Raw genomic sequence first — 26,991 nt, 5'->3', positions numbered from 1 at the left:
CCACAAAAAATACTGTCGAAACGCAATAAACGCTCATTTTAGATCCCTTAATATGTCCACATGTGCAATTCTATTTAAAATCCATACACCCAGGGAGTGTGAATTTCAAATGGGGTTACCTGAATGGGTGACTCCAGCTCCCCGGGCCAGCTCCATTTGAAATCTGCACTCCCTGTGTGGGAGATTAAAGTCATGTCTTCTAGAAGTGTATAGATTTCAACTGGAATAACCCAATATTAATAGTTGGAAACTTTATGGAAACACATAACATCTGAAGAGTTTCAGTGCCTTAACAGACAACCTTCATGTAATCAAATAATTCTCTGACTTGAAAAGATTTCATAATTCATTTTTCAGCATTATATCATATTTTATGTCTAGTTGCCTTGCAGCATGATATGGACACAGGTGTAGTGGACGATGATGAAATTAAATTTGTATTTTTCTAATCAAATTCATGTTTTGCCAGCACCCTACAGCCACTCCGACCTTTTCTAGTGGGTCATGTAGCCATATCAATTGAGTCCTAAAACTGAAAGCAAATCATATTTACATGATAGGGATACTAAGAAATAAATATTTTATTCACCACTACACTAGTCAGGAACAGTCAGTTACTCTGTTGACCATTACTGTGTCACCCGAGTGACAGTAACAAATAAGTAAGTATCGCATTCCTTCCATTTAGTGCCCAAGGCACTTAAAAGTACAGGAGGCATTATATCACAGATATCAACATGTTAAAGTGTTAATAAAAGTGTTTAAAAAACCCTGTTTAACTTAATATAATGTTGATCATGTGGAATGCCTGATACTTATGTGTAAAGTATATAAAAATAAATGTATTGAAAAATACCTGTGTTTTGTGTATATATTTTTGTCCTTTAGTTTATAGTAGGAATTCTGCAATCTCATTGGTCAAAAACCAATTGGATAAAAATCTGTATTACCTGTGTATTCCTCATTAATATTGTAGGCAGGTAATATTTCCCGTATTACCTGCATAGTCCTAACACGCGAGCGTCTGTGTAACATGACATGCGCGATATCCTAAGCCTCACACGCATACTTCACACGTGGCATGGCTGCACTGTTAAAAAGCAAGGAAGAAAGTGGCCTACTTTTCAGTAAGATTATCAAACTAAATTCCTTCAGCAAAGTTTACGAACAAGTCGGAAGATCACTAAAGGATAAAATCGGTACCTCCGTTTGTTCTCACAAAATACAGGAAAATATCTACGGTGTGGTGCCGTAATTCCATTCAGCCTTCGACTTCATGGAATACAGCACCAGACCGTAGATATTTTCCCGTATTATGTGAACAAACAGGGGTAACTAATAATATACCAGCACAAATATAAATTACCATTTAAGGCGGCCCTAGCTAGCAGTGTTTGCACCCAAATATTGAGACAAATATCGCTGACACAAAAGAGGAATGGTATGGGTTCTTTAAAGGAGATCCTATGGCTTGATATAAGGCATGTCATTTTCTCATCGTCTGCAAGATTTTTCTTGGGAGGGTGAAAATGACAAGAACGTTCGTTTTGATACATTATTGGCTTTAACTCAAGAACCACAAGATCTACGGAAATATGTGACGTGTCATGTCAAACGGAGACACTTTTGGGCAGGATCGTAAATAGAGAAATAGCCCAAAATCTGCCCGGGGGTGACTTTTTCACAATTTGGGTTTGTTGCGAATTTGTGATGTTATTAATGTTTAAAATATTGTCTGATAGTTTCAGACCGGAATATAACTGGAATCTTGTATTATTTTCAACATTCAACAATATTATCTCAACATTGTCCATAATATTTCTAAAGGCCGATATCGCAATTTCCAATTTCATAATGATAATACCATAACTTACGAACTCAATATCTTCACTATAGGAATGTCCGATTTCATTGGGAAAAACAGCGTTGTGGAGCAAAATATCTCTATATTTAAGATATGTAAAAACCTCAAAATTGATAACCTGCCCAAAAGTGTCTCCTTTTGACATGACACGTCACATATAGATGTGATTATTGGTTTCCTTCACTCATTTCCTGATCAATGTATTATATTATATTATAAGAAGTAATAGTAAACAGTTAAATGGCTAAAACCTAGAAAAATTCTTCCCTTGCCATCCCACTCGCCTCAAATTATTGCTTTCTCCATCCATACATTATGGTTTTGTTAGCAGATTTTCCATATGTTCTGGGCAGTAGTGGTCATGGTAATAGTAATATGCACCATAAAGTACATTATGATACAGTATGGCTAGGTTGATGGATGTATGGGAGTATACAAAGCAACTGAAATAACTGTAAAAACAACTTGACTATGGGATTTGACATTTAAGAGATGATTTATGAATGCCTTATAAATGATACAAATGGACATGATGAGATCTTCAGGCATGACCTGGTTCAAGTATGGGTAAAAGTTAATTTATGATACATATATGAAAACTGATTTGAAAGTATGGGGATATGCCTGCTGTGGATATTTATATGCTTGCTGTCTTTGGTCGAGAATGAACACAATTAAAAAGTAAACAAATAACTTGTTAGGCGATGATGCAAAAAAAAAGACGTTCTACGAGCCTGACCAACCCAGATTTTCTGTTTTGGGTCTGGGATTTAAAAGTAATAATGTGTCCGGGTAATTTGTTGTACTTGTATGCATGTAAAACCAGCCATTTTTGGCAAAAGGTGGACTGAGTTTGACGGAAAAATGCAGTATGCATGTAAAATCTGCTGGTGTGTGCAAAAAGTAGATTTTTTGATTGATGAGCGAAGCAAGGGAAAAATAAATTTGCAAAATTTGGTGATTTTTAATGTCATTTAACTGATTCCCTAAACTCACTTGGAAAGGTTCATCTGCCCATAGAACTTTTTTTTTCTCCACCTTCTGACCAAAATATTATTTACCAAGTTCTTTTATATGTGCTCATTTTTGGAGACATGAAAAAAGGTTCCCATTCATAGGTCATGTTTAACACAGGTTATGAGCGTGTGGAGAATTTTGTTAGCTGTGCAGTATGACACAATACTTGTGTGAAAAGAATGATGGAGAAATTAATGATTGAATGAAAGGAATGAAAGGAATGAAAGTGGTGAAAAGCTGCAACATCTCCTGCTATGGATAAAAGATATGGGTTTAATGGCTATCAACCACTTCGCGTAATGAGTGCTGCAAACTGAAAAGAGTGCATCAATGTGGGTTCTTACTGATTGATGACCAAAGATGAGTGAACATCTTTGTATATAGTGACGGATCCAGGGAGAGGGTGGTGGGGTCCCAGGCCCATCAAATCTGAAAATAAAAATCATGCAGAATCAGTATTATACTTCAATGATTTTAGCCAATTTCAGCCTCTCAGCCCCTGGTAACTTAAGGGATCTAAAATGGCGTTTATTGCGTTTCGACAGTATTTTTGTGGGACATGAGAGCACCTCGGACCTATCGAATTGCATTCTGAATACTGAAGCATGTCTTTCTGATATCAAATAATTTTCATTTTTGAAAATCACAATATAATACAAATTTTATGACAAATTATAAAAATTTGATATTTTTCAAATTTTGATATATAACAGTCCTTGAAGTAAATTATATAAATCTAATGATATATTCTTAAAGTGTATGTAGCAGGGAGGAAAAGCCGATGGTCAATTGAAAATTTTAACCTTTCATATTGAAGATATGGATTTTTTTCCCAAAAAGACCTAATTTTTTTTTGGTGTTTTGGGAAAAAAAATCCATATCTTCAATACGAAAGGTCAAAATTTTCAATTGATCGTCGGCTTTTCATCCCACCTACATACACTTTAAGAATATATCATCAGATTTATAAAGTTTACTTCATGTACTGTTAAATATCAAAAATATCAATTTTTAATGATTTGCCATAAAATGTGTATTAAATTGCGAATTTCAAAAAATCAAAATTATTTGATATCGGAATGACATTCTTCATATTCAGAATGCAATTCGATATGTCTGATGTGCTCTAATGTCCCAAAATAAATACTGTCCAAACGTTCATACCCCAGCCCTTAACCATTTTTCAAATCCTGGTCCGGCTACTGTTATATGCTAAGCAATCTCACCACATGATCAAACAGTCTGTTTGAATTTGCAAAATCGCACCAAAATTTCATTCAATCCTTAATTTCTTGATTATTGTGTACTCTTGCAAGACAAGTGTGGTACCACACTGCAGTGAGCAAAATTTCCCCTACATCATATCAATTTTATTGCTTTTAATTACTTGTGCTACAAACATTGACCAATTAAACAAGTGGGGAACTATTCTGTAGGTGACTGAGGTGTTTAGTTGGTCATTCCCTCTCTATAGTCTCATTTAAAAAAATCTTGCACTAGTGTAGTATTTGTGTACCATAAATTGACTCAATATGGAAGTATTTCCCATGCACCTAAGCATAGCATTGGTTTATACCATATATACTTCTCATCTTTATATCAAGGGAACATATATCTGTCCCTCAGACCTGAATTCAAAATGAAAATGAATATTATCTTTGTCAATACTGTAAGTGATGAATTTCAAACCCCAGTGATTTCCAGTATTTTGGTACTTTAATCTCTGTAGTATTAACTCTCTCCACACACACATTTTGACTGCAGATGACAAGTTTCAAATTTTCTTTAACAATTCAAAAATTTCAGAATTGTACATATTCATGACCATTTTTGGAATCAGTGTGAAAAATGCATTAAAATGAGTACAAACAAGTCTTATTTTGGTTCAGTAGTTCTTGAGATAGCTCTTGATATATTTCTTAAAACCTTTTATTTGAATGGCCAGCATACAAAACTAAGTAGTGTCAAATGTCTTGGTGAAGAATAAAATTTTTAAGCTTACAGGGGCAAGTGAGTTGTTATTTTGTTTCTTTATCATTCTTTGGAAAGCCTGCCAGCAGCAGAATATGTGTGAAAATACCCCCTGGGGTATATCTGACACTGTCATGACTTTTTAAAAAGAGTGTGCTTATTTTTAAATGAGAAAATTAATATCAAATACACCACCATATGCCAGTATAGAAGTGCATGTATAATTCAATTATGACTATAAAAGTCATTTTCAAATGTTGCTTTGACTTAATCAGGTGTATGCCATGGGTGGGGCAGCTAGGGGCCCAGTCCTAACAATCTAAACTATAGCAGGTAACCATGATTGTTCTAAATATAGTGGATGATTAAGGGCCATTTTTTCAACCAGCATAATGGACCATGAAACAGTATGTATGACTTACAAGTTTGTGCTGTTTGTGAAATGTGGATAAAAGGGGTACTTTGGGAAAAACGTTTTTTTGTTTGACCATATTCATTTTCGCCCCAAACATGTAAGGGCTCATATTGAAATTCCCTTACACATGAAGGTGTGCGCCATCCTGCAGCTTTCCTATGCTAGCCTTCTTTTGTTAAAATCCTGTGTGATTATAACACTGCAATTAGCCACTTAAATTAGGAGCGCGCTTTCCTGGGTTGTGCGATGAGCCATAGTCAGTTTGTTTTCTTCCCATTCGTCATGGACCCCTTCAAAAGGCAGGGTGTATCACTGATGCATATAATCCATCTTTATAATCCGTTTTATGACCGAGCTTTCCTGAGGCGTGGGCTTAGCGAGGGGGATCCTGCCTTCTTTCTGGGTGAAAGCGTGGTAGGGTATTTCAATATGAGCCCTAAAGCATATAAAATATCCACAGCAGGCATATCCCCATACTTTCAAATCAGTTTTCATATATGTATCATAAATTAACTTTTACCCGTACTTGAACCTAGCCAATGGTCATGTCTGATGAAGATCTCATGTCAATCATTTGTACAAAGTCCTGGCTTGAGTAAATATATGGCATTCATAAATCACCTCTTAAATGTCAATCCCATAGTCAAGTTGTTTTTACAGTTATTTCTGTTGCTTTGTATACTCCTATACATCCATCAACCTAGCCATACTGTATCATAATGTACTTTATGGTGCATATTACTATTACCATGATGACTACTGCCCAGACCATATGGACAATCTGCTAAAAAAAACATAAGGCCCCTAACAGTCAATTTTGAGTTTCCCTGTCACATAATTTCTGAAAACAAGTGAGGTAACTTTTTCATTAGGCTTTTCTGCCTTTCATTATATGACCAACACGCATGTAAAATGTGTTGTTATTTGCCGCTCACTCACTTTAAGATGGATGTTTAGCCCAAATGAGATTCAAAAGTATATTAAAAAGAGTCTGCAAGGTTGACAGCAAAATGCATGTTTTGATTTTGATTTTTCCACAAAAAATAAAGTGATATTCATAATTTTTTTGGCAAATATAACCAGTTTTTATAGGTATTTTTTGGAAAATCACAATAATGAATTCAAGTGAGGGTCAGAAAATGAAGTGAGGGCGGGTGACGGGAAACTCAAAATCGAGTTTCCTTGGCCTAATGTATGACCAAGTGCAGGAGTGCTTATAACTCCCTCTGCAATTGATTTTTGGAACCTTCAAAAATTTCACAGAAAGTTTACAATTTGGGGGTACATTTGACTTTTTGGTCCAAATATGCTATTTTTTTTATAGACAAAGCAGGCCTTTGCAAATTTATTGGGGGTGCATTGTAAGCTTGGGCAATATTGCGCCCAGCGATATATCGCCATATTAAATCCTTATTGCGATGACGATATGCAGAAATGGTGACAGGCAATATTGGTCTCCCATCCAGCATCTGGCCATGACCGACTTAATGTTCATTACCCATCATGCAATGCAATGCGATATAATAGTGGAATTGTGGAAACCATGCACAATTAGCAGCGTTTGTGGTGAAATCTCGGAAGTACTGCCGATTGCACTTTCAAATATGGCGAGTGTACATACGTAAATTGATTCATACTGGTTTTAATAACCTTTCGGAGCTGTTTTGAATGACGGCAGTGGATTGAATAAGTAGGCCTATGTTTTGTACTTGTTTATTTGTATACTTGTTGCTTCACTGCTTGCCTGGCAGTTTTGCACCCGTATAACAGTGAACTTCTTTGAACTTCTGATATGGATAAAAATATCGTCAGATGGCGATATCGCAATATATGTTTGGCCGCGATATGCGAAAGACTGACGATGCTCAAACCTAGCGCATTGCTCCCTGCACCCCCTAGCTCCCCCTGTCTATGGGCCTGATTCTGGCTATGCATCGGACTGCTTGATATGTTTGAAGTACAACACATTTTGACATCGCTGACACGTCTTTGTTTTGCTAAGCTTATACCTGATCATGTCACATTATTTCATTTATGTACATAATACTACAACAGATGTGGAATATTTATATGTCCATGTTAAATATCAGATAACAACTGGGGTTCATGACTTCAAGTTTACTGGCAGGCAGTTCAATATAGACATGGAATATGTCACTGAACTTGTGACTGAATGCTGTTAATAGCTGGCTGCATTGGAATAGCTCTTTGTGGGGAGGCAGGGAGGGAGGCAGGCAGGCTAGGACCCTGGGTCTATGACACCCCAATCTATAGACTGACCCCCTATTAATCGATCAATGATCAGTTTGATGACTGAGAAAATTATGCGTCCTTTTTGTGTCAAATTTATCCCTGAGGGGCCCCCCTCATAATTTGGAAAATTTTCAAAATGAAAGCACAAATGAAGCCATTTGATGCACCATTTTCACCCTTTTGGGGGTTATTTAATTATTCTCCAACCGCATATTTTTATGGATTTCATTCATGGGCCCGACTTCTCTAAATTCAGTAAATTTTCATCGTCAACCGTGTAATTGAATGGGATTATTTTGAAATTTTAAAACGCTTGAAACATCACAAACAAATAGGCCTATGTTGATAAATAATATAAATACAAGCTAAAACCGTTGGGGTTCGATAATGAACCCCACAAAACTAACCGACTATATTGGAAAATGCCATACGTCCGGGCGGTGTCACAAGTTGCCGGCTCGATCATGTCATCCGCCGCCTGGGCCCGCTGGTTTTAGGCATGGACGTAGTAAATCTAGCACCTTTTGGCAACAGAATAAGTTCATGGTACAAATGTGCATGAAGTGCGCGAAAATTTGCGATATTGAAGCTAAACTGGTGATGGTGGAAAAGGTAAATAAAGTTGCGTGAAGCGCGTAAAAATTGGCACTTTGTAGGCTAAAATGGCCAAATATGAGGTTACTTTGGTCAGAAACCACATACAGGCGTCAACATTGGGGGAATGATTGTATGGACCATCTATCCTATCAAATTATTGGGGGATTTATACCCGGCATATCCAGCACCAAAACCCACATCCCGGGATCTACACCTTTATGGTCGCAACGCAGTATAGGCCTATGTTAAGTTGCATTGTATTATGATATGCCGTATTTTTATGCAGGATAAAATGATATGAATGGGGGTGTCTGGAAGTTGGAAATATTTTAATCAGGAGCGTAGGCGGGAGGTAGTCGCCCCTCCCTCAATCACTAAAAGCTGAAAAGGTCCACGCTTTGCGAGTGTAGCGAGCACACAAAAAAGAGTTTTTTATGCTTTTTCAGTAAGAAAATGTCAAAATATGCCCATTGCTCTCTTTCTCTCCCCTCCCTTTTTTCTCTCCTTCTTCTCTTTCTCCTTTTTCTTCCTTTTACCTCTTTTTTTTGCAAATCATAGGGGGGGAGGTATCTTATAATGTGAATTAAAAACTAGCAAGTTTTGCAAGCAAGAGTAGCTCGAGAAAACTCACTTTCCTTACTGTTTTGTGTAAATGTTTGAAAAAATGTCATACTACTTGATTAGAACATTTTGTCATAGTACTAACACAAATCACAACCATATCATGCCACTTTTAAGTGGCATGATAACAACATTAAAATGTTGTTCTATGTATAAAGTGTATTGAGTTTATCTCATCCCTGGAGACTAAGTGCAATGTATGGGCAATGAACTGGGATAATAAATAGTTTATCACCATAAAGCAACATTAATCCACCTTTCAAATTCTAAACCATACAGAAAGACATAATAATAATATCAAAATTGAAATATTCACAGCTTTATTTTTAAATATTTCATCTTGCTTTAGAAAATTATTTAATTTTCATAAAAATAAAGAATATGAGATTGACCATAACTATCTGCAACTGAAAAAGTCTAAAATTCAAATTATTACAATTTCAAAAGTGCAAGCATATGGTGCAAGGCAATCTCATCTGTACTTGTGTGGACACAAATGGCAAGCGTAATAATAATATCTAAATTTATATAAAATATTCACAGCTTTAGTTTTAAATATTTCATCTTGCTTAAGAAAATTATTTAATTTTTATGAAAACAAATAATATGAGATTGGCCTTACCTATCTCATCTGTGCTTAGGAAGCTCTCACTACATTTCTACTGGATACATAATTTCTAAAACCCATCATCAGGGGCTGATCATAGAGTTTGACATTTTGTCTGCATTTTGCAGTTGTAACAAACACAACAGTAATTTTGCTGGAGTATGTTCTGTTTTGATAAGACATCAAGAAGAAGAACAAAGTCCCAAACAAAGTTAATCATTTGAGCAAAAAAAAATGCAGTTGAAATCTGCACTACTTTTGGGCTCTCTCACTTTGGACTGGCCTCATCATGCACCATGTTCATCAAGTGTGTGAAGGCCACAGACTGCGGTATGGACAGGGGCATAGCCGAGAAGGGGGGCATTTTAGGGTGGTCACCCCATCACCATTAAAGGTCAAAAAGGTCCACTTTGCAAGTGTTGCGGGTCAAAAAAAAACATGTTTTATAATGCTTTTTTGGTCAAAAAAGGTTCAAATGTGCTCATTTGTGAGCATAGCATGAAAGCAAGCAAAAAAAAGTAGGTTCTTTTAAGAACATTAAAATGCTTTCTTGGTCAAAAACGTTTTGGGAAACGGTTTACTTTTGGGGAAAAAATGGTCTAATTTTTCAAAATCGGCCGAAATAAATCCTCGCTATGCAACTGGGTATGGAAAATAGAATAATCACATCTGAGAACGGATGTTGCAAGATCTGTCACACTTAAACTTTAAAATGTGATTCCTAACACAGCGGACCTAGGCAGTGTACCAGAGGTTTGGTGCCGGCCATATGCTTGTGCTTGGGACATGATAATTCCATTTAAAATATTTGTTTAATATTAAAAATCAATGAGAGATAATACTTACAATTGTTTTAAGGCAGGTAAATTACTGAATGCCCCTGATGTAACTCCTGTTAGTTGGTTATCACTTAAAACACTGTTGAAAAAATATATACATCCACGATTAACACACGTTTATCAATAATTTACTAATGTACCATTAAGCTTACTAATTACACTTAATAACCGGAATTTAGCATTAAATATACGTATAGCAAACTGGACCAAGTTCATATACAAATTACAATTAAGTCGACAAAATGGTTCATTTTCGTTATTAATACATCCAGTAATAGGCCATTAACTGGGTGCCTACCCTATAATTATGTATGTAATGAATGCTCATCTCTGGAACAAAAGAAGCCGATGATGTGCATTATATCCTGCTATTTGCACATCTTTCTTCGTGTTTCTACTGGGTAAAGGTTGCCAGGTATTGTGGTTTAGTGTATAGGGTGTTACCAGTTAACATGCTCAGTAGAAACAGATCAGTTTGCAGTGCTTGGAAGTTGGAGCTCAAATCTGAGGCTAATTTTATGAAAAGTTAGCCAAAAGGCTCTGGGCACTTCAAATGGCAGTCTCCAGAACAGAAAAAAATGTTGATGGGGGAGGGATGATATCCTCCAGAATACAAAAAGAGCTTGCAAAAAGGGTCTTGTGGCACTTACCCCATAGTGCAAGGATATGGATATGTACACTTTTACATGGGGGGAGTACATTGTATATATAGAATAAGAATATAAATTGCTCCAACTGGTTTCATCTGCACACAGTCCACTATTTGACACGGGTTCACCATTATTAATTAAGACCTGTGTGTAGAAATGATTTTGTCTTCATTTAGTGTAATTACCCAAACACATTTTAACTTCAGTTGGTGAAAGAATGAAAACAATGAAAATCTTTTAGACTGTATATTCAATTGGAAAAGATTTCTTCCAAACTTCAATCCTTAAAAGATTGCGAATCGGTCTCTTGGATGATTAAAAAGATTGAAAATTCAAATCAATTGACTGATTATTTAGTCAAAAATGTCCTTAACTGCAATCGACAAAAAATTTAAAAATCAATCTTTTAGATTGAATATCCAATCCGAAAATAGAAATATACTTACATTATTTCTAATTTTTGAAACTTGACTAAGGCATTTTCTCCTAGATTGGCTATAGAATTTGATGAAACATTTCTGCAAACAAAACGGAACATAAAACATGTATCAACATAACAATCAATGTCCTCACAAAGAAAACACAGAAGAAAGAGCATTTTCACAAAAATGACATCTATCAATGCCAAACCATCTTGTTTGCATATACAGCTGATGCAAATACTTACCCCTGCATCAAATAATTCTGCAACTACAAAAATTAAAAGAGACGTTGGTAGTTTCTCGACGTCATACAGGGAATTTGGTGGTAATAAGGCAGTTGAATCCTGAAGCATTATTACAACATAATGTACCCCCGCTTCTGGCACTCCCGTCTATCCGCGGTACTCATGCTCGTCGGCGAACTTTGAAAACTTAATTTGCCTCTTCAATAATGCCCCTTTTTTCACTAAAACGCAAACAACATTTCTAAAGGGAGTGTGAATTTCAAATGGTGTTACCTGAATAGATGATCAACTCCATTTAAAATCTACATCCGTGTGTGAGATTAAGATCATGTCTTCCAAAGGGGGTGTATGGATCATTGGCTTAGGAAGCTTTTCAACACTGGGGGGCTAACAAAACAAAAAAGTTTGGTGACCCAACCTCGGTGTCAGAAAATTTTGCGCTAACTAGGTGAAAAACACCAATTTTTCCTGGTATGTGGTCACATTTATTTTACTTCATCTGGAATTATTGGGGGGGCTGAGTCCCCAGACCAAAATTATTGAGGGGGCCGTGCTCCCGCAAGCCCCGGTTCCTAAGCCTATGTAGATTTCAACTGGAATAACCTAATATTTTACAGAATCACTCTATGTATATGTTTAAAATGCGATGTTTTTGAGCCAAGCAACGTATACCACCATAGGAAACCAAGCGCTACCAAGCGAGGATGCAGTTCACGTTTCTTGTCAAGCAGGCAGGCTTTGTACACCTCCATACACTAGAATCCACAACATGCTCATCTATCAGAGGCATAGTTCTTAAACCCCAATACATTTGTACATTCATTGAATGACCTTTGAAAATTTGGGTACAACAACTCATACTCTGCAACTTGAGGTCACATTTTGCACTATGATTATGTAATTAAGGTTATTGGACTATGCCATTGGGATGAGGCTATTGATATGACAAGTGCCGTATGTCCCATTAATAGCTCGTCAAGTATTGACACTTGAAGGCTACTGGTAGGTGTGTATCAAACATATTAATGAAGATGTATAAGAGCAATGACCTGACTTGTCTTGTACTATCTATTAACAGATGAGTGGTATGCAACAGAATCATGATGCTGGGTACCCCCCATACATAATGACTGTGCCTCTTGAACCATATATCTTTTCTCTTGAAGATCTGTGCTGAAACATCACTTGAACAGTTATTGATCTATGTGAAGGCAGTGACTTTGCCTTTACATCAAGATGTGACTCCACCGGCCCCCGCATTCCGTGCATCCGCGGGTATTCATGCTTGTCGGTGAACTTTAAAAACACCCCCTTTTGCATCTCATTTCGCAAAGTTTTCAGGGGAAAAACACCCCTTTTTTAAGTCGTTTTGTGAATTATTTGGCCTTCAACAATACCCCTATGTTCGTTAAAACGTGAACGATATTACTAATATACCCTTTTCTGGCAGAAACGCGAAGGGTTGGCTCACAGGCCCCATGGCTAAATGTATGAACTTCAATCACTTGGCCGGGTACACACGGATGCGCAGAACGGAAAATTGTGAAACTGCGATATTTTTGTAAAACCATATAATAAAATATTTCCTCTTTTCTGGTAAAAGCAAGAGAAATGATATTTCAATGAAAATACCCTTTTTTCAATTTCGCGAACACATGATTTGAAAAAATGCCCCTTTTTTTGTGTTTCTTCATCTGAAAACACTCCTCATCATCATCAGTCGGCTGCGGAGCCAACTGATTCTCCAACTATTGCGATCTTGGGCAAGCGAAACAATTTTGTTTGGCTGTAGCATCCCTTCAGTGTCTCCCAGGAGGTGCTGGAAATAATGTAAGTACAGTGTGTGTGGCTGTCCCGGTTACCTCTTCCCGTGTGGTGGAATATAAAGGGCATATTCTTTCACAGGCTCGTCATCTTCAAGACTCAGTATATGGCCGAGAAATTTGAGTTGGTGAATCTTGACTCTGGCAACCAGTGTGGTGTTGGTCAGATTGTAGATGGTTTCATTTGGAATCTGATCCACACGCTTGATGTTTAACATGACTCTGTAGCAAGATGTTGCAAATGCATTGATCTTGTTTTCCATGTCTTTGGTGATTACCCATGACTCACACCCGTACAGAAAGACAGTAATACAAGTTGTCTCAAACAGCTTGATTTTTGTTTCGATTGGCAGAGATGGGCTTCTCAAGAAGCGTTCCACTTTCCAGAAAACTGGAACAGGTGCTCTCGCTTGCCCAGCCAACAAAACTGTGCGCATATAAAAATTGACAAAAATTTAGAAAACAGCAGTATTGAAAATGCGCAGCTGCTTCATTCAATTGTGTGTATAGCTGTACTTAAATTCACATTAATTTCATGATTTTCTTTTTAAATTTAGCAATCACTGGTAGGCCTAATGCCTTTAAAGTTCTACAAACAGCTAGTTAAAAAAGTAGGACTGATTTTTTTAGTCACAGAACATCTATATTGCTCAATCAAGAAGAACTGCGAAAGTCCACCAACTGCAAAACCCGAAGAAATTGGTGGACTTTCGCAGTTCATCTTTTTATTGAGCAATATAGATATAGATGGTCTGTGGCTAAAAAACAGGTCCTACTTGTCAGACCACAAACAGCTATTACTGTATGCATGTACCCCTTGCTATTCCAAATGACACTTTCTACTTTTCTGGTTGCCATGGTTTTTAGTTAACAAGTACTTTCAGAGCATATTTTTTTTCCATTTTATTTATAGTAACACATATTATTTGCACCTGCTTTGGGGGATGGGGAAAGAAAAGTACTCAGTTGACCCTAAACACTAAGGACTTGAACTTTTCATCTATACTATGTAAAATATTAAAGATGTATAGCTTTTTGGGCGCCCGCTACGGCGGGCCCCTTATTTGGCTTGACTTTGCAAAAGCTTTTTATTTCGGTCTTGCTAGATTTACTTTGCAACTGTTTTGCTTAAAAGTATGCCCAGCTTAGAAATAAAAACACAACTTGCTTGGTTTTTATTTTATTATTGTTTACTAATATGCATGGGATGAAATCTTGTGCATATGTGACCGTACAACGAATGAGCCGTAAATGTCCTCAATTGTATTCTGAGTTACAGTGTAAAATGGGCATGAAGGTCATATTCATAGGTATTTCAATTTGGTGCTACGTGTATCTCATTAAATGAGGTACACGTAGCACCAAATTGAGGTACATATGAATACGACCTTCATGCCCATTTTACACTGTAACTCAGAATACAATTGAGGACATTTACGGCTCATTCGTATGTACGGTCACATATAGGCCCGTTATCCTTTGCTTAAAATACAAAATTTGGTGTTCATAAAAACACCAAATAAACTGATGGCGCTGTGCAGTTTTGGCTGTTGGTGCCAGCGAGGGGAGACAGGCGCTTGGTGTGTTTTCATGGTTTTGTTTTATGGATTAGGAGATGTTAATAATTTTGGGTTGCTTATTTTTTTTTTTTTATAAACATTATCAGTGCAATAATATATCTGTTTAAATGAATGAAATGAAAGGTACTTTGTAAAAGCAAAATAATTATTCACATATTCTATACTATCAATCATAACAGTCTTACCCCCTGCTTAACAAAATTCAACAATATTCAATATCCAATGCAATATCCTCACTACAACAAAACTCCCCCACCCCACATGATCACAAATTGACACGGAAGCTTCATACCATTCATTTCAATACAATTTATTTCAACCAAAAACGATCCTGTCATATATACCTCCCCCGCTCAAACACATATCTTTTGCATTTAATCATCTTCCCCTCTATCCTAGAAAAAATCATTCCATTACCAAATCTTAACACCATGGAATTCACCACATCACGACCAAGCTCACATTGGGCATTCCTTTTTTAAAGGAATTTTTAAAGCAGGACAAATTAGGGGCTGTGTAATAATTATGAGCCAAATGGCTCACTAAAAATTGCTTGCCTACCCCTCCAGCCCACCAAAATCCCTTGCCCCTCCTCTCAGTCTGCCAAAAAACTTTGCCCCCCCCCCTTTGTCCTTGCAAGTGCACCGAACAGAAAAAAAAATGCATATTTAAGCGTTTGTTTTCCTAAGCCTTTTTAGAGAATTTTATTTAGAAGGTGCCCAATGAATGTGTGCCAAACATCACTTGCCCCCCTCTCAGCTTGCCAAAAATTCCACCTCTCAGCTTGCCAAAAATTGCTTGGCTCCCCCTTTCGGCTTGCTGTTTTCTTCATTTTGCCAAATGTTTCATTTCAAAAATTTCTAATGAAAATTTGACTGACTATAAATCTTTTATTTTGAAGCAATTTATACACATTTCTTTTTTACACTTTTGCTATAGGATCACTGAATAATTATAGGCTTTTAAGACCTGACGAAGTTGCTGATTTACTGAGCCTGCTATGATGCATTTAAACATTTCTACAAACTGTCACATATTATACTCTAGTTGCTCTACCAAAAAGGTATAAAATCAAAACGACAATATAATAATATATTGCAACTAGTAAGGTCTATACAATAAGCTACAATAATTGCAACCACTTTTCTTCACTTTATTTTTGGGTCCAAATTGCTTTTTTATTAAGCTATGTGTAAGATGCACCTAGAATACAAATTTCAATTAATTAGTTAGTGATGCTTGTGCCTTCCCAATGAGAATAGCAACATATTTTGTGTATACTTTCATGTAATTATTTGCTATAGTTACATTTTGTAAGAGTAACTTCTGTCGTTCTGATGATGGCAAGAGGGTAGCCCAGGGGGGGTACTTAGTACAAATGACCATACGGGGACGTGCCGCTAATATGGGTAGCATTTTCGGCCTTTTGGTATATCAATGACCCCTTTTTCTAAGCCAATTTTGGTATATGAATGGGTCAACAATTTTTCAATTTTTTCGAAATATAGCCCAATTTTTACTCAATCTAGCCAAAATTTCGAAAATTTGACTTTTGGTATATCAATGGGTCCAAATTTCTTTAAAAATTTGTATATTTATGGGTCCACTTTCAAATTCTCAGCGGCACATACCTACCAAAATCAAACTTGAGTACCCCCCTCCCCCACCCCCGGAAAAAAGTGAAAAAGAAATCCCAAATTTATAAAGAAATCCCAAATTTATAAATAAAAAATACAAAAGGTAAGCCATTCATAGGCCAAGCTCATATTATTTTGTGTAAATATGCAAACTAAATATGGTGTGAAATGTTCTAACAAAAAGTAGTACTACTTAAAAGCCATAAAAGACCATAATTATTTGCATTTTATTTCATGCTGGTCTTGAAAAAATCCATTTATTTGTCATTTCAGGAAATGAACACTTTTAGAAGGTTTTAATAATTTTCTCAAGCATATGATATGTCTTGATTGTTACAACCTTGCAGGCTTGCTGTATAATAAAACCACAATGGATGCTCCATGAAATTGTTATTGACATAGTCAAGGAATTTATAACCTTAGTGGACTGGGAGTGCATGGTTTTCCCTTTAAAATCCTGAAAGTGCCCTGTAAACATTTTTTCCATGTTCATGTTTGTAATATTTGATGTAAAAGAAATTGAAAAAGAATTTGAAAAAGAAATAATGAAAGAAGGAAGGAAGGAAGGGATCCTGTAAATGTGTGCTAAAATTCTTTGCCCCTCTTTCAACCTGCCAAAAATTGCTTTCCCCCTTTTTGGCTTCAATACCGTCCTAATTTTACCATCTGCCAATGGCCATATCTTCAATACGAAAGGTCAAAATTTTCAATTCATTGTTGGCTTTTCATCCCACCTACATACACTTTAAGTATAAATCATCAGGTTTATAAAATTTACTTCGAGTACTGTTAAATATCAAAAATATCAATTTTTAATTATTTGCCATAAAATGTGCATTACATTGCGAATTTCAAAAAATCTAAATTATTTGAGTCAGAAGGACATTCTTCGTATTCAGAATACCATTCGATATGTCTGATGTGCTCTAATGTCCCACAATAAATACTGTCCAAACGTTCATACATGTACTACTTCCCTTAATCAAGTAGGCCTATACACAGGTTGAAATAAAGATTTCTGTGCAAAAGCTCAATCTTGTCTAAAAAAAAAATCAAAAAACTACATTCATTTTGATAATGAATCTAAACCATCGATTAATATTATATGAATCCTCTGCATACATGTACTTGTACATGACATTTATAGACTGGTAGTACACCTACACAATGATACACAATACATTATTGTCTTTTTCAAGGTCATTTACTATTGGCCAATTTTGTGGGATTAAGCTTTCACACTTTGAGCTGTTTTGCTTATTTTTAAAATCACAATTTTTTTTTTTGACAAATGAACTATAAAGCCCACACAATCAGGAACATTATTCACACATTTTCATTTTTACAACAGCTGTTTGGAGTATAAAAGGGCAAAAATACAAATAGCGTAAATATACGGACTTTTGCAGTATTTTCATCAATATTGTCAATACAAGTTATTTTTAGCAGCAACATCGTTTTCATGAATAGGCTAAAGACTGCAGTTCTGAGTTTGTGTACAACAATGTTTTCCTACAATTTGGCTTTTAAAATATATCACAATTGTGTCGATAAATGCAACAAAATTCACACAAATTGAGTTGTTTTTGCAGACTTTACTTTGACATTAAAGGGAATATTGCCTGGGTCAATGCACATAAATAGTAGAAGAAGAAACAAGATATTTACAACCACAATATGGTGGGCCTAATGTATATTGTATTTAGTAAAACAGAACAAGTTGCTATAGCAATGGTTGCTATGTACGGCAACACTTATTCAATACCGGTAACAAATTAATAATAATTAAAAATATGCTATAAATGGATCAAATTGTTGATTAAAACAAACATAGCATGTGTGATGTATACTGTTCGGGCATTGTTATGAGAAAAATCAGTAAAATTTTTATTACTTCTGTGGTCTGGGGACGCGCTGATGATCAGCGATCACATAAAATTGGCAAGGTATTCTCCCCTTCTATGCGCCGACAACCAATGGGTCAACTGTCTTGATCGTTGATCAGCCAATCAGCATGGTTGTTGTTTATCACTTGTGTACGCTAAGCGCACAGCACAGACCCCTGGGTTCTCTATCCAACAAAATCCACATTTATAAATCACACTCATACTGTGAATTTGAAACAAAACAAATCCACATAACTAGTCAAAAATACCAAAGCAATCAATGATTCACTAATTCAGAAAAAAAATCATCAAAAATCAGATTTATGCATTTCTATAAAATGTATAGGTGTAACCACAAGTGATTAAAACTAAAAGCGATGCAATAAGTCATTTTAGAAGTTGGAAGAGTCTGCCTGTAGAGACACTCACAGCTAAATGTAATTGAATGGCGCTTCACACTTTAGGCTAATGAAATGAAATGATTAGTTTCCCGTCACATTTTTTTTCAGTGAAATATGAGGTCATGATTTCATTATTCATTATTTTGGAAAATTTCATTATTGTTAAAACTTTCATTTACATGGCTATTACCTATATTGTTGATGAAAGACCATTTCAAAACAGGTATTAATGTTTAGATCATCCTTACAGACATTTTGCAACAGATTGAGTAAAGATTTGAATTTGTTTTTATTTTAATGAAAAGAAATTTGCAATTTTTGTAATCACTAGAAACATGATGAGGTAATCCTTAACTTTTCATTATTTACCACATAATGCTCTACCTCTACAACTAAGAAAAACTGCTGATTATGATCAGCAAGGGATGTCAGACATTTTGAGAGTTTCAATTTTGATTATTTCCATCTCAATTTTCAGATAATTGACTTTTTTATGAAAATAATGAAAGTTTTGGTCAAGTTGAAAAGGTGATGCGGGCGGGTGACAGGAAACTAATAAGTTCATTACATAGGCCTTATCACCAGTGCTGATTACATCCATGCATTTTGCTAGCTTTTCATTTGACAAGAACATTTAAAATGTAATAAGAATTATATCCTTCAGTTTTAATGAGCTATTCCTACAAAATGTCAGATATAAATGTACGCTTTTGTTGAGATTATTAATTGTGACTTTAATTAAAATGTTATACTGCAGACAGTTAAACACCTCATGTTTTCAAACAGTTCACTATAAATGTTAAAGGCACTAAGTGATCCCTGCAATAAAGGAGTTCATCTTATTAGCCTTTCAACAAGGCTCTGCCTGGACCTGGCCTGGCACCGTATATAGTGGGAGCGCCAGCCGCTCGCTGTCGCGGCTTCGGCGCTCAGCTCGCGGCTTTGCTGCTCGCCCCCCCTAGGGTCGCAAGGTCTTTCACAAAGACTATCAGCTTATAGGAATGGCATTAAACGGGAGGATAAGTCATTCAAATTACGAATACAGGTATTTATTTCAAGTGTCCATACAGACAAACTCCCCAAACATTGACCAAAATCTGACCTTATCAGGTCCAGTTGTGTAGCACTGAGCCTCGGAGGGGGGGGGTGTCCATGGACAAGGAGTAGAAATATACCCAGGAATAAGGAGCTCTGTGCAAATTCAATAGGGAAATAGACATAGGCGTAGATCCCGGGGGGATGGGGGGATTTATCCCTCCAATATGTTTCTGACCAAATTAACCTTATATTTGGCCATTTTAGCCCCAAAAGTGCAAATTTTTTACCGCTTCGCGTGAATTTATCCCATTTTTGCACCATATTTGAACAGTTTAGCTTCAAAATGGCAACATTTTTCGCGCGCATTTGTACCATAAACTTATTATGTCGCCAAAAGGTGTCGGAATTCACTATTCTTCAAGAACATTTTCCAACCCCATCCCCCAATGTCAAAAAGAAACCTACGCCACTGGATGTCACCTTTCAGTTTTCCTCATTATTTTGTTGATATTTCTGGAAAAAAATGGTTCAAAAACAAGGGCCATCCCTCAATTTGTGACCATTTTTATGCAACTTCAGAAAATTGTACTTTGGTTTGGTCCTCAACAGATGATGAAAGTTCGATAGGTAGAAGGATTGGGCCAGAGGATGATTTAAGGAAGCCCCATCATGCACTGTAAAAGTGTTATCACTAGAGTTTCAACTGCCACTTTACTTTTCAAATCCCATTGAATTCTGTGCAAAAGATGTTGTTTAAGAATTGTGTGTGTGTCATTATTACTTGGTCGATTTCAGAACAAAAGTGATGTATGCATAAAGGATAATTCACACCTTCTGTAGGTAACATAAAATGTGAAATCGACTAGCATTTTGAATGCGTTTTTATTGTAAATATATCAGTCCAAATTCAAATTTAACCATGCCCGTCAATGCAATGTGCGAGCAGTGGTGTCATGTTTACTCACACAGCTGTGCTAACCGCAAGTCAACACATCCCAGTGGTGTGGTGGGAAGTGCTTAAATCATCCTCTGGTCCGATAGGTAGAAGGATTGGGCTATTCCCTGGCTATTCTAGTTGAAATCAACACCTTCTATGGAAGACATAACCTTAATCTTCTACACAGGGAGTGTGAATTTCAAAAGGGGAATTGGTGACTGCATCAGAAATCTATACCCCCAGCGTGGGGGATTAAGGTTGTGTCTTCCATAGGGGGTGTACGGATTTCAACTGGAATAACCCATTTGAGCACAGAAGAGAACCATGATTGTGAGGAGAAGATGATGAAAAAATCCCAACTGTTGTTTAATTATTCAAGACAAGTAGCTATACTAGCAAGTCTGTGTGTCAACAGAAATAATTCATAAATACCATATGCTTTAGCACTCCAGAGCTAGTCATTTCAATGTTGAATATTTTAAAGCAACATTAACTTGATCTACATGCATTGTTTAAATTATTATTTCTTTATCCAGCCTGATTTTTTTTTCAAGGGTAAAATTACACCCCCTAGCAACTCACAAGAAAAAAAAAGAAAAGGAAATATTCCTTGTTCTTAGTACTGTTTAAATATGTACGCATTCAGTGCACACCTTGATTAGGGTATAAAATAGTGTAAAATTGCACATTTTCATGTGCATGGCATTAAATGAACCCAATATGTATCAACTTTCAGTGGTATAAAAATCTCAACATTTTTTGAGAAAAGTGGGGGGATGATGCTGTGGATCACAAAATGCCCTTTTAAGGGAGGGGCAAGGATTGCTTGGCAAGCTGAATCGGGCAAGCACTTGTTCGCATGTGGGAGGGCAAGGTTTTTTTGCAAGGGGGGTCAAACATTTTGGCAAGCCATTTTGAAATTTGCACAGCTCTTATTGTGGGGAAGAATTTTGGTCATACTGAAACTCAAAATCGATCCATATATTTACCCTACAAAGCATCAATTAATTAAACGGCTATCTCTTAAAACCCAACAATTTTTGTCACATTTTGGCCATATTATTATATTCTTCCTTGCCGTTGCTGACCCTCGATCTTTTAATGCCCTTGAGCCTATTCGCACTTGACCGATCATGAACTCACTATAATGGAAAAGAGCTCAACTCGATGCTTTTGAAGCTTGACCAGCTCTGTTGAAAACAAATAGCTACAAATGCATTTTAAAAATAAAACAGAATAAGCTATTTTTGAGATAGATAGCATATCAGTTACCATGGTTACTTACATGAGTAATACTGATGCTTGCACGTCTTCAGGTAATAGTGTAAGCCCAGCATTTGAACAAGTCACTGTCTTATTGTCACATACACACGAAGAAGTATCGCCACGACCTTCAGTGTTACTGCACTGACTGTTCACCACTGACGTTAAACTCACTAGCATCAACAATAATATCAACATCATTGAAAAACCACGCTTCTCCCTCATCAATGGAAAAATTGTAGGTGAGCGCTCGATCCTGTGAACCTCACAAAATATTATCATATTAAATGTCCAGGCACCTTTTACTTTCCGTGTTTACACTATACGTCCATTCAGCTCACCTGAGCCGATTTGTATACGTTTCTCAAGTGCAAGCTACTTCCGCATTCTCTATGAATGAACACACCTGAACTTGAGTTTCATCTGGTAGCTGGTTGTGTGTTGAACGTAAAGAGCACAACAGGTGTGGCGCTGTTGCAGTACCTGGACTGGGACAGGGCTGGGACAGGCCTGGACTGGGACTATTATTAGGCTACCCTAGATATTTCAGAATGTAATTTAGTGTTTGTAAATAAAACGTTACTTTTTGAAACAAAAGATGACTAACTCAAATCATTATATGTGCAGTTTATGAACAAGAAAAGTACATGTATTTGGTGAAATTTTGAATAACCTTTATCACACATGCACCATTCATTTATGAAAACTGGTAAAGATGGCGCTCTGCTGGTGGAATTATACTACTCCCGATAATAATTATGTTTTTCCAAATGAAACGTACCTCGATCCTAACCATTAAATGCGAACAGACGAACAGTTTCAAATTTTGTATTACAGCAATTAAAAAAAAAAAAAAAATCAAAAATATACATTTCAGGGTAATGTAGTATAGGGCCTAGCTATACTGCTGATATCAGTACTGATGAAGTAGCTATGCCTATTTACTGCTGATAAGTAGCGATCTACTGCTGATATCAGTATTGATGAAAAAATAGCTTTCTTCTGCTGACATCAGTATTGATGAAGTAGCACTTCTGATCATGATGAAGAAGCTTTCTACTGCTGATACTAGTATTGAGGAAATAGATATCTACTGCTGATAACAGTATTGACGAAGTAGCTATATATCAACTACTGATAACAGTATTGACAAAGTAGCTTTCTACTGCTGATGAAGTGACCATCTACTGCTGATAACAGTATTGATGAAGTAGCTATTTACTACTGATAACAGTATTGACGAAGTAACTATCTACTGTTGATAAAGTAGCCATCTACTGCTGATAACAGTATTAACGAAGTAGCTATCTACTACTGATGAAGTAGCCATCTACTGCTGATAACAGTATTGATGAAGTAGCTATCTAACTGCTGATAACGGTATTGATGAAGTAGCCATCTACTGTTGATAACAGTATTGATTAAGTAGCTGTCTACTGTTATGACGAGGTAGCTTTCTACTGCAGACATTAGTATTGAGGAAGTAGCCATCTACTGCTGATAACAGTACTGATGAAGTAGCCATCTACTGCTGATAACAGTATTGATGAAGTAGCTATCTACTGCTGATAACAGTGTTGACGAGGTAGCTATCTACTGCTAATAACAGTATCGCTGAAGTACTATCTACTGCTGACATTAGTATTGATGAAGTAGCACTTCTGACCATACAATATTGATGAAGAAGCTTTCTACTGCTGATACTAGTATTGAGGAAATAGCTATCTACTGCTGATAACAGTATTGACGAAGTAACTATCTACTGCTGATGAAGTAGCCATCTACTGCTGATAACAGTATGTATGTATGTACTGCTGATAACAGTATTGACGAGGTAGCTATCTACTGCTGATAACAGTATTGATGAAGTGGCCATCTACTACTGATAACAGTATTGATGAAGTAGCCATCTACTGCTGATAACAGTATTGATGAAGTAGTCATCTACTACTACTGATACCAGTATTGATTTTGCTGAAGTAGTTATTTACTGCTGATAACAGTATTGATGAAGTGGCCATCTACTAGCCTATACTGATAACAGTATAGATGAAGTAGCTATCTACATGCTGATAACAGTATTGATGAAGTAGCCATCTACTACTGATAACAGTATTGATGAAGTAGACATCTACTGCTGATAACAGTATTGATGAAGTAGCCATCTACTGCTGATAACAGTATTGCTGAAATACTAGCTACTGCTGATAGCAGTATTGATGAAGTAGCCATCTAAGTAGCCATCTATAATACTGCTGATAACAAACAGTATTGATGAAGTAGCCATCTACTGCTGATAACAGTATTGATGAAGTAGTCATCTACTACTGATAACAGTATTGCTGAAATACTAGCTATACTGCTAATAGCAGTATTGATGAAGTGGCCATCTACTACTGATAACAGTATTGATGAAGTAGCCATCTACTGCTGATAACAGTATTGATGAAGTAGTCATCTACTACCGATAACAGTATTGACGAAATACTAGCTATACTGCTGATAGCAGTATTGATGAAGTAGCCATCTACTGCTGATAGCAGTATTGATGAAGTGGCCATTGTGATGTGCCCTGAGTAATTTAATTTAATTTGATTATTTAACTTTGTTTACAAGCTGAAAGTATGTCATGAGATGGGAAAGCCCCTTGTACGTGCAAGATAATGGTGTGGAAAGTCATTTTTGGAATTCCCCACAATTATTGTAAACAAAGTCAGAGCTATGTTTGGAACTTGGAAAGCCCCAGTTCATTATTGCACCATCAGGAAAACCCCCCAGGAAGTGATGTAATGTGAAAGGTGAATGTGTATTATTAATATTGGGAAATCCCAAGATTGCAGCAATGTTGTGAAAATGTGATTGAAGTAATGGTTTATTAATAGATGATGGGTTTTTTGCATGAGTACTGATATAAAAAGCTGGAGACTTTTGTTGGGACTTTACAGAATGCCATGGGAGATTGAGATATTCCACATGTGTGTGATGGTCTTCGTGCTTCAAAAAGAAGTACATTTTAACCAGTTTATATAGCCAATAATTGAGCTAATTTTAATACAGCAACGAAGAAGACAGCGAGCACACAAAAGTGCTCTTCCTCATCAAAGGATTAAAAGTTCTTCTGTCAAATTGCTGGAGTTTGCTGGGTTTGTGAAGGCCACGCATCTGTCAAGAAACAGTGGAGCTGTGTTAAAGAAACCTGTTCCCTGGAAAAGAGTGATTGGTGAAAGAAACACCATTTTTGGAGAAAGCAGCGCAAGGAGATATATTTGTGGAGAAAGCAGCGCAAGGAGATATATTTGTGGAGATAACAGCGCAAAGGAGATTGGAGGAAGCATCATCATTTTCGTATGAGGAATTTATACGCAAGGATTTATAAATGCAAGTGTACTATGGACTTCGCTGATTTTCGCAGGACAAGTGAATAAGGATATATTACATCAGTCGTCCAGAACATTGCAAGAACTCTAGGATCACCAACAAGAAGACAGCTGGTTAAGTACTGATATAGTAAAACTGTCATTGTGTGATTTTATTGTATATGCGATATTGTTATTATATGTACCAATCATACTCTGTTTTCAATTAAAGACTTAGATTTTGTTAGCTTAAACAAACAGTGTATTTGTGTTGTGCATTCGTGTGAGTTCGGGAAAAAGGTGATTTTGGCCTTGAGTAAAGTACGACTCGTAACACCATCTACTATACTGATAACAGTATTGATGAAGTAGCTATCTACTGCTGATAACAGTGTTGACGAGGTAGCTATCTACTGCTAATAACAGTATTGTTGAAGTACTATCTACTGCTGATAACAGTATTGCTGAAATACTAGATACTGCTGATAACAGTATTGCTGAAGTACCTATCTACTGCTGATAACAGTGTTGACGAGGTAGCTATCTACTACTGATAACAGTATTGCTGAAATACTAGCTACTGCTGATAACAGTATTGATGAAGTGGCCATCTACTACTGAAAACAGTATTGATGAAGTAGTCATCTACTGCTGATAACAGGATTGATGAAGTAGTCATCTACTTTTGATAACAGTATTGATGAAGTAGCTGCTATCTACTGCTGATAACAGTGTTGACGAGGTAGCTATCTACTACTGATAACAGTATTGCTGAAATACTAGCTACTGCTGATAACAGTATTGATGAAGTAGCCATCTACTGCTGATAACAGTATTGATGAAGTAGCCATCTACTGCTGATAACAGTATTGATGAAGTAGTCATCTATATACTTTTGATAACAGTATTGATGAAGTAGCTATCTACTGCTGATAACAGTATTGATGAAGTAGCCATCTACTGCTGATAACAGTATTGATGAAGTAGTCATCTATATACTTTTGATAACAGTATTGATGAAGTAGCTATCTACTGCTGATAACAGTATAATGAAGTAGTCATCTACTGCTGATAACAGTATTGATGTAATTGCTTTCTACTAATATCAGTATCAGTATTGATTAAGTAACTATCTATATTATAACAATATCGAGGAAGTATATAGTCGTCTACTAGGCCCCTATATTGATAACAGTATTGATGCAGTAGCTAAATATCAGGGTCGGATCCAGGAATTTTTGATAAAGGGGGCGCCTTTTGGTCGACGATGTGTTAAAGGGGGTTACCCCCTCGAAAACTCAACGGTTTTGGCCCATTGTTTGCTGTTCATGGCCGAATTTGTTCCTTTTTTAAAATTTCTTACAATTTTTGTATTTTTAAGTTACCGGCGCCCTTTGCTAGTAAAAAAAATAGAGGGCGCGCGCCGGCTGCGCCCCCCTAAATCCGCCCTGGCTTTCTCCTGCTGATTAGTAACGTGCCCAATATGGGGCAAGTTCGCCACTAGTTGCAAAACGTTTTTGTTTGCTCTATCCTGTTGCTTATTGTAAGGCCTATAGTTCTGGGATTGTG

General features: G+C 36.5%; 1 protein-coding gene across 1 annotated transcript in view; it reads right to left on the bottom strand.

Moving 5' to 3' along the window:
• Positions 1–22,484, bottom strand: part of LOC140165435 (uncharacterized) — an 82,661-nt gene extending 60,177 nt beyond the window's left edge. Inside the window, exons 1-3 of the mRNA XM_072188737.1 lie at positions 22,089–22,484; positions 11,281–11,352; positions 10,192–10,263 (exon numbers count right to left, since the gene is read on the bottom strand). Coding sequence (XP_072044838.1) covers positions 10,192–10,263; positions 11,281–11,352; positions 22,089–22,348 — 404 coding nt within the window. The 5' untranslated portion in view covers positions 22,349–22,484. The remainder of the gene's footprint in view (positions 1–10,191; positions 10,264–11,280; positions 11,353–22,088) is intronic.
• Positions 22,485–26,991: the final 4,507 nt, after the last annotated feature.

This window comes from Amphiura filiformis, chromosome 12, assembly GCF_039555335.1.
Source record: "Amphiura filiformis chromosome 12, Afil_fr2py, whole genome shotgun sequence".
In the NCBI taxonomy this organism is placed as follows: Eukaryota; Metazoa; Echinodermata; class Ophiuroidea; order Amphilepidida; family Amphiuridae; genus Amphiura; species Amphiura filiformis.
This window is presented reverse-complemented; position numbering and strand designations above follow the sequence as displayed.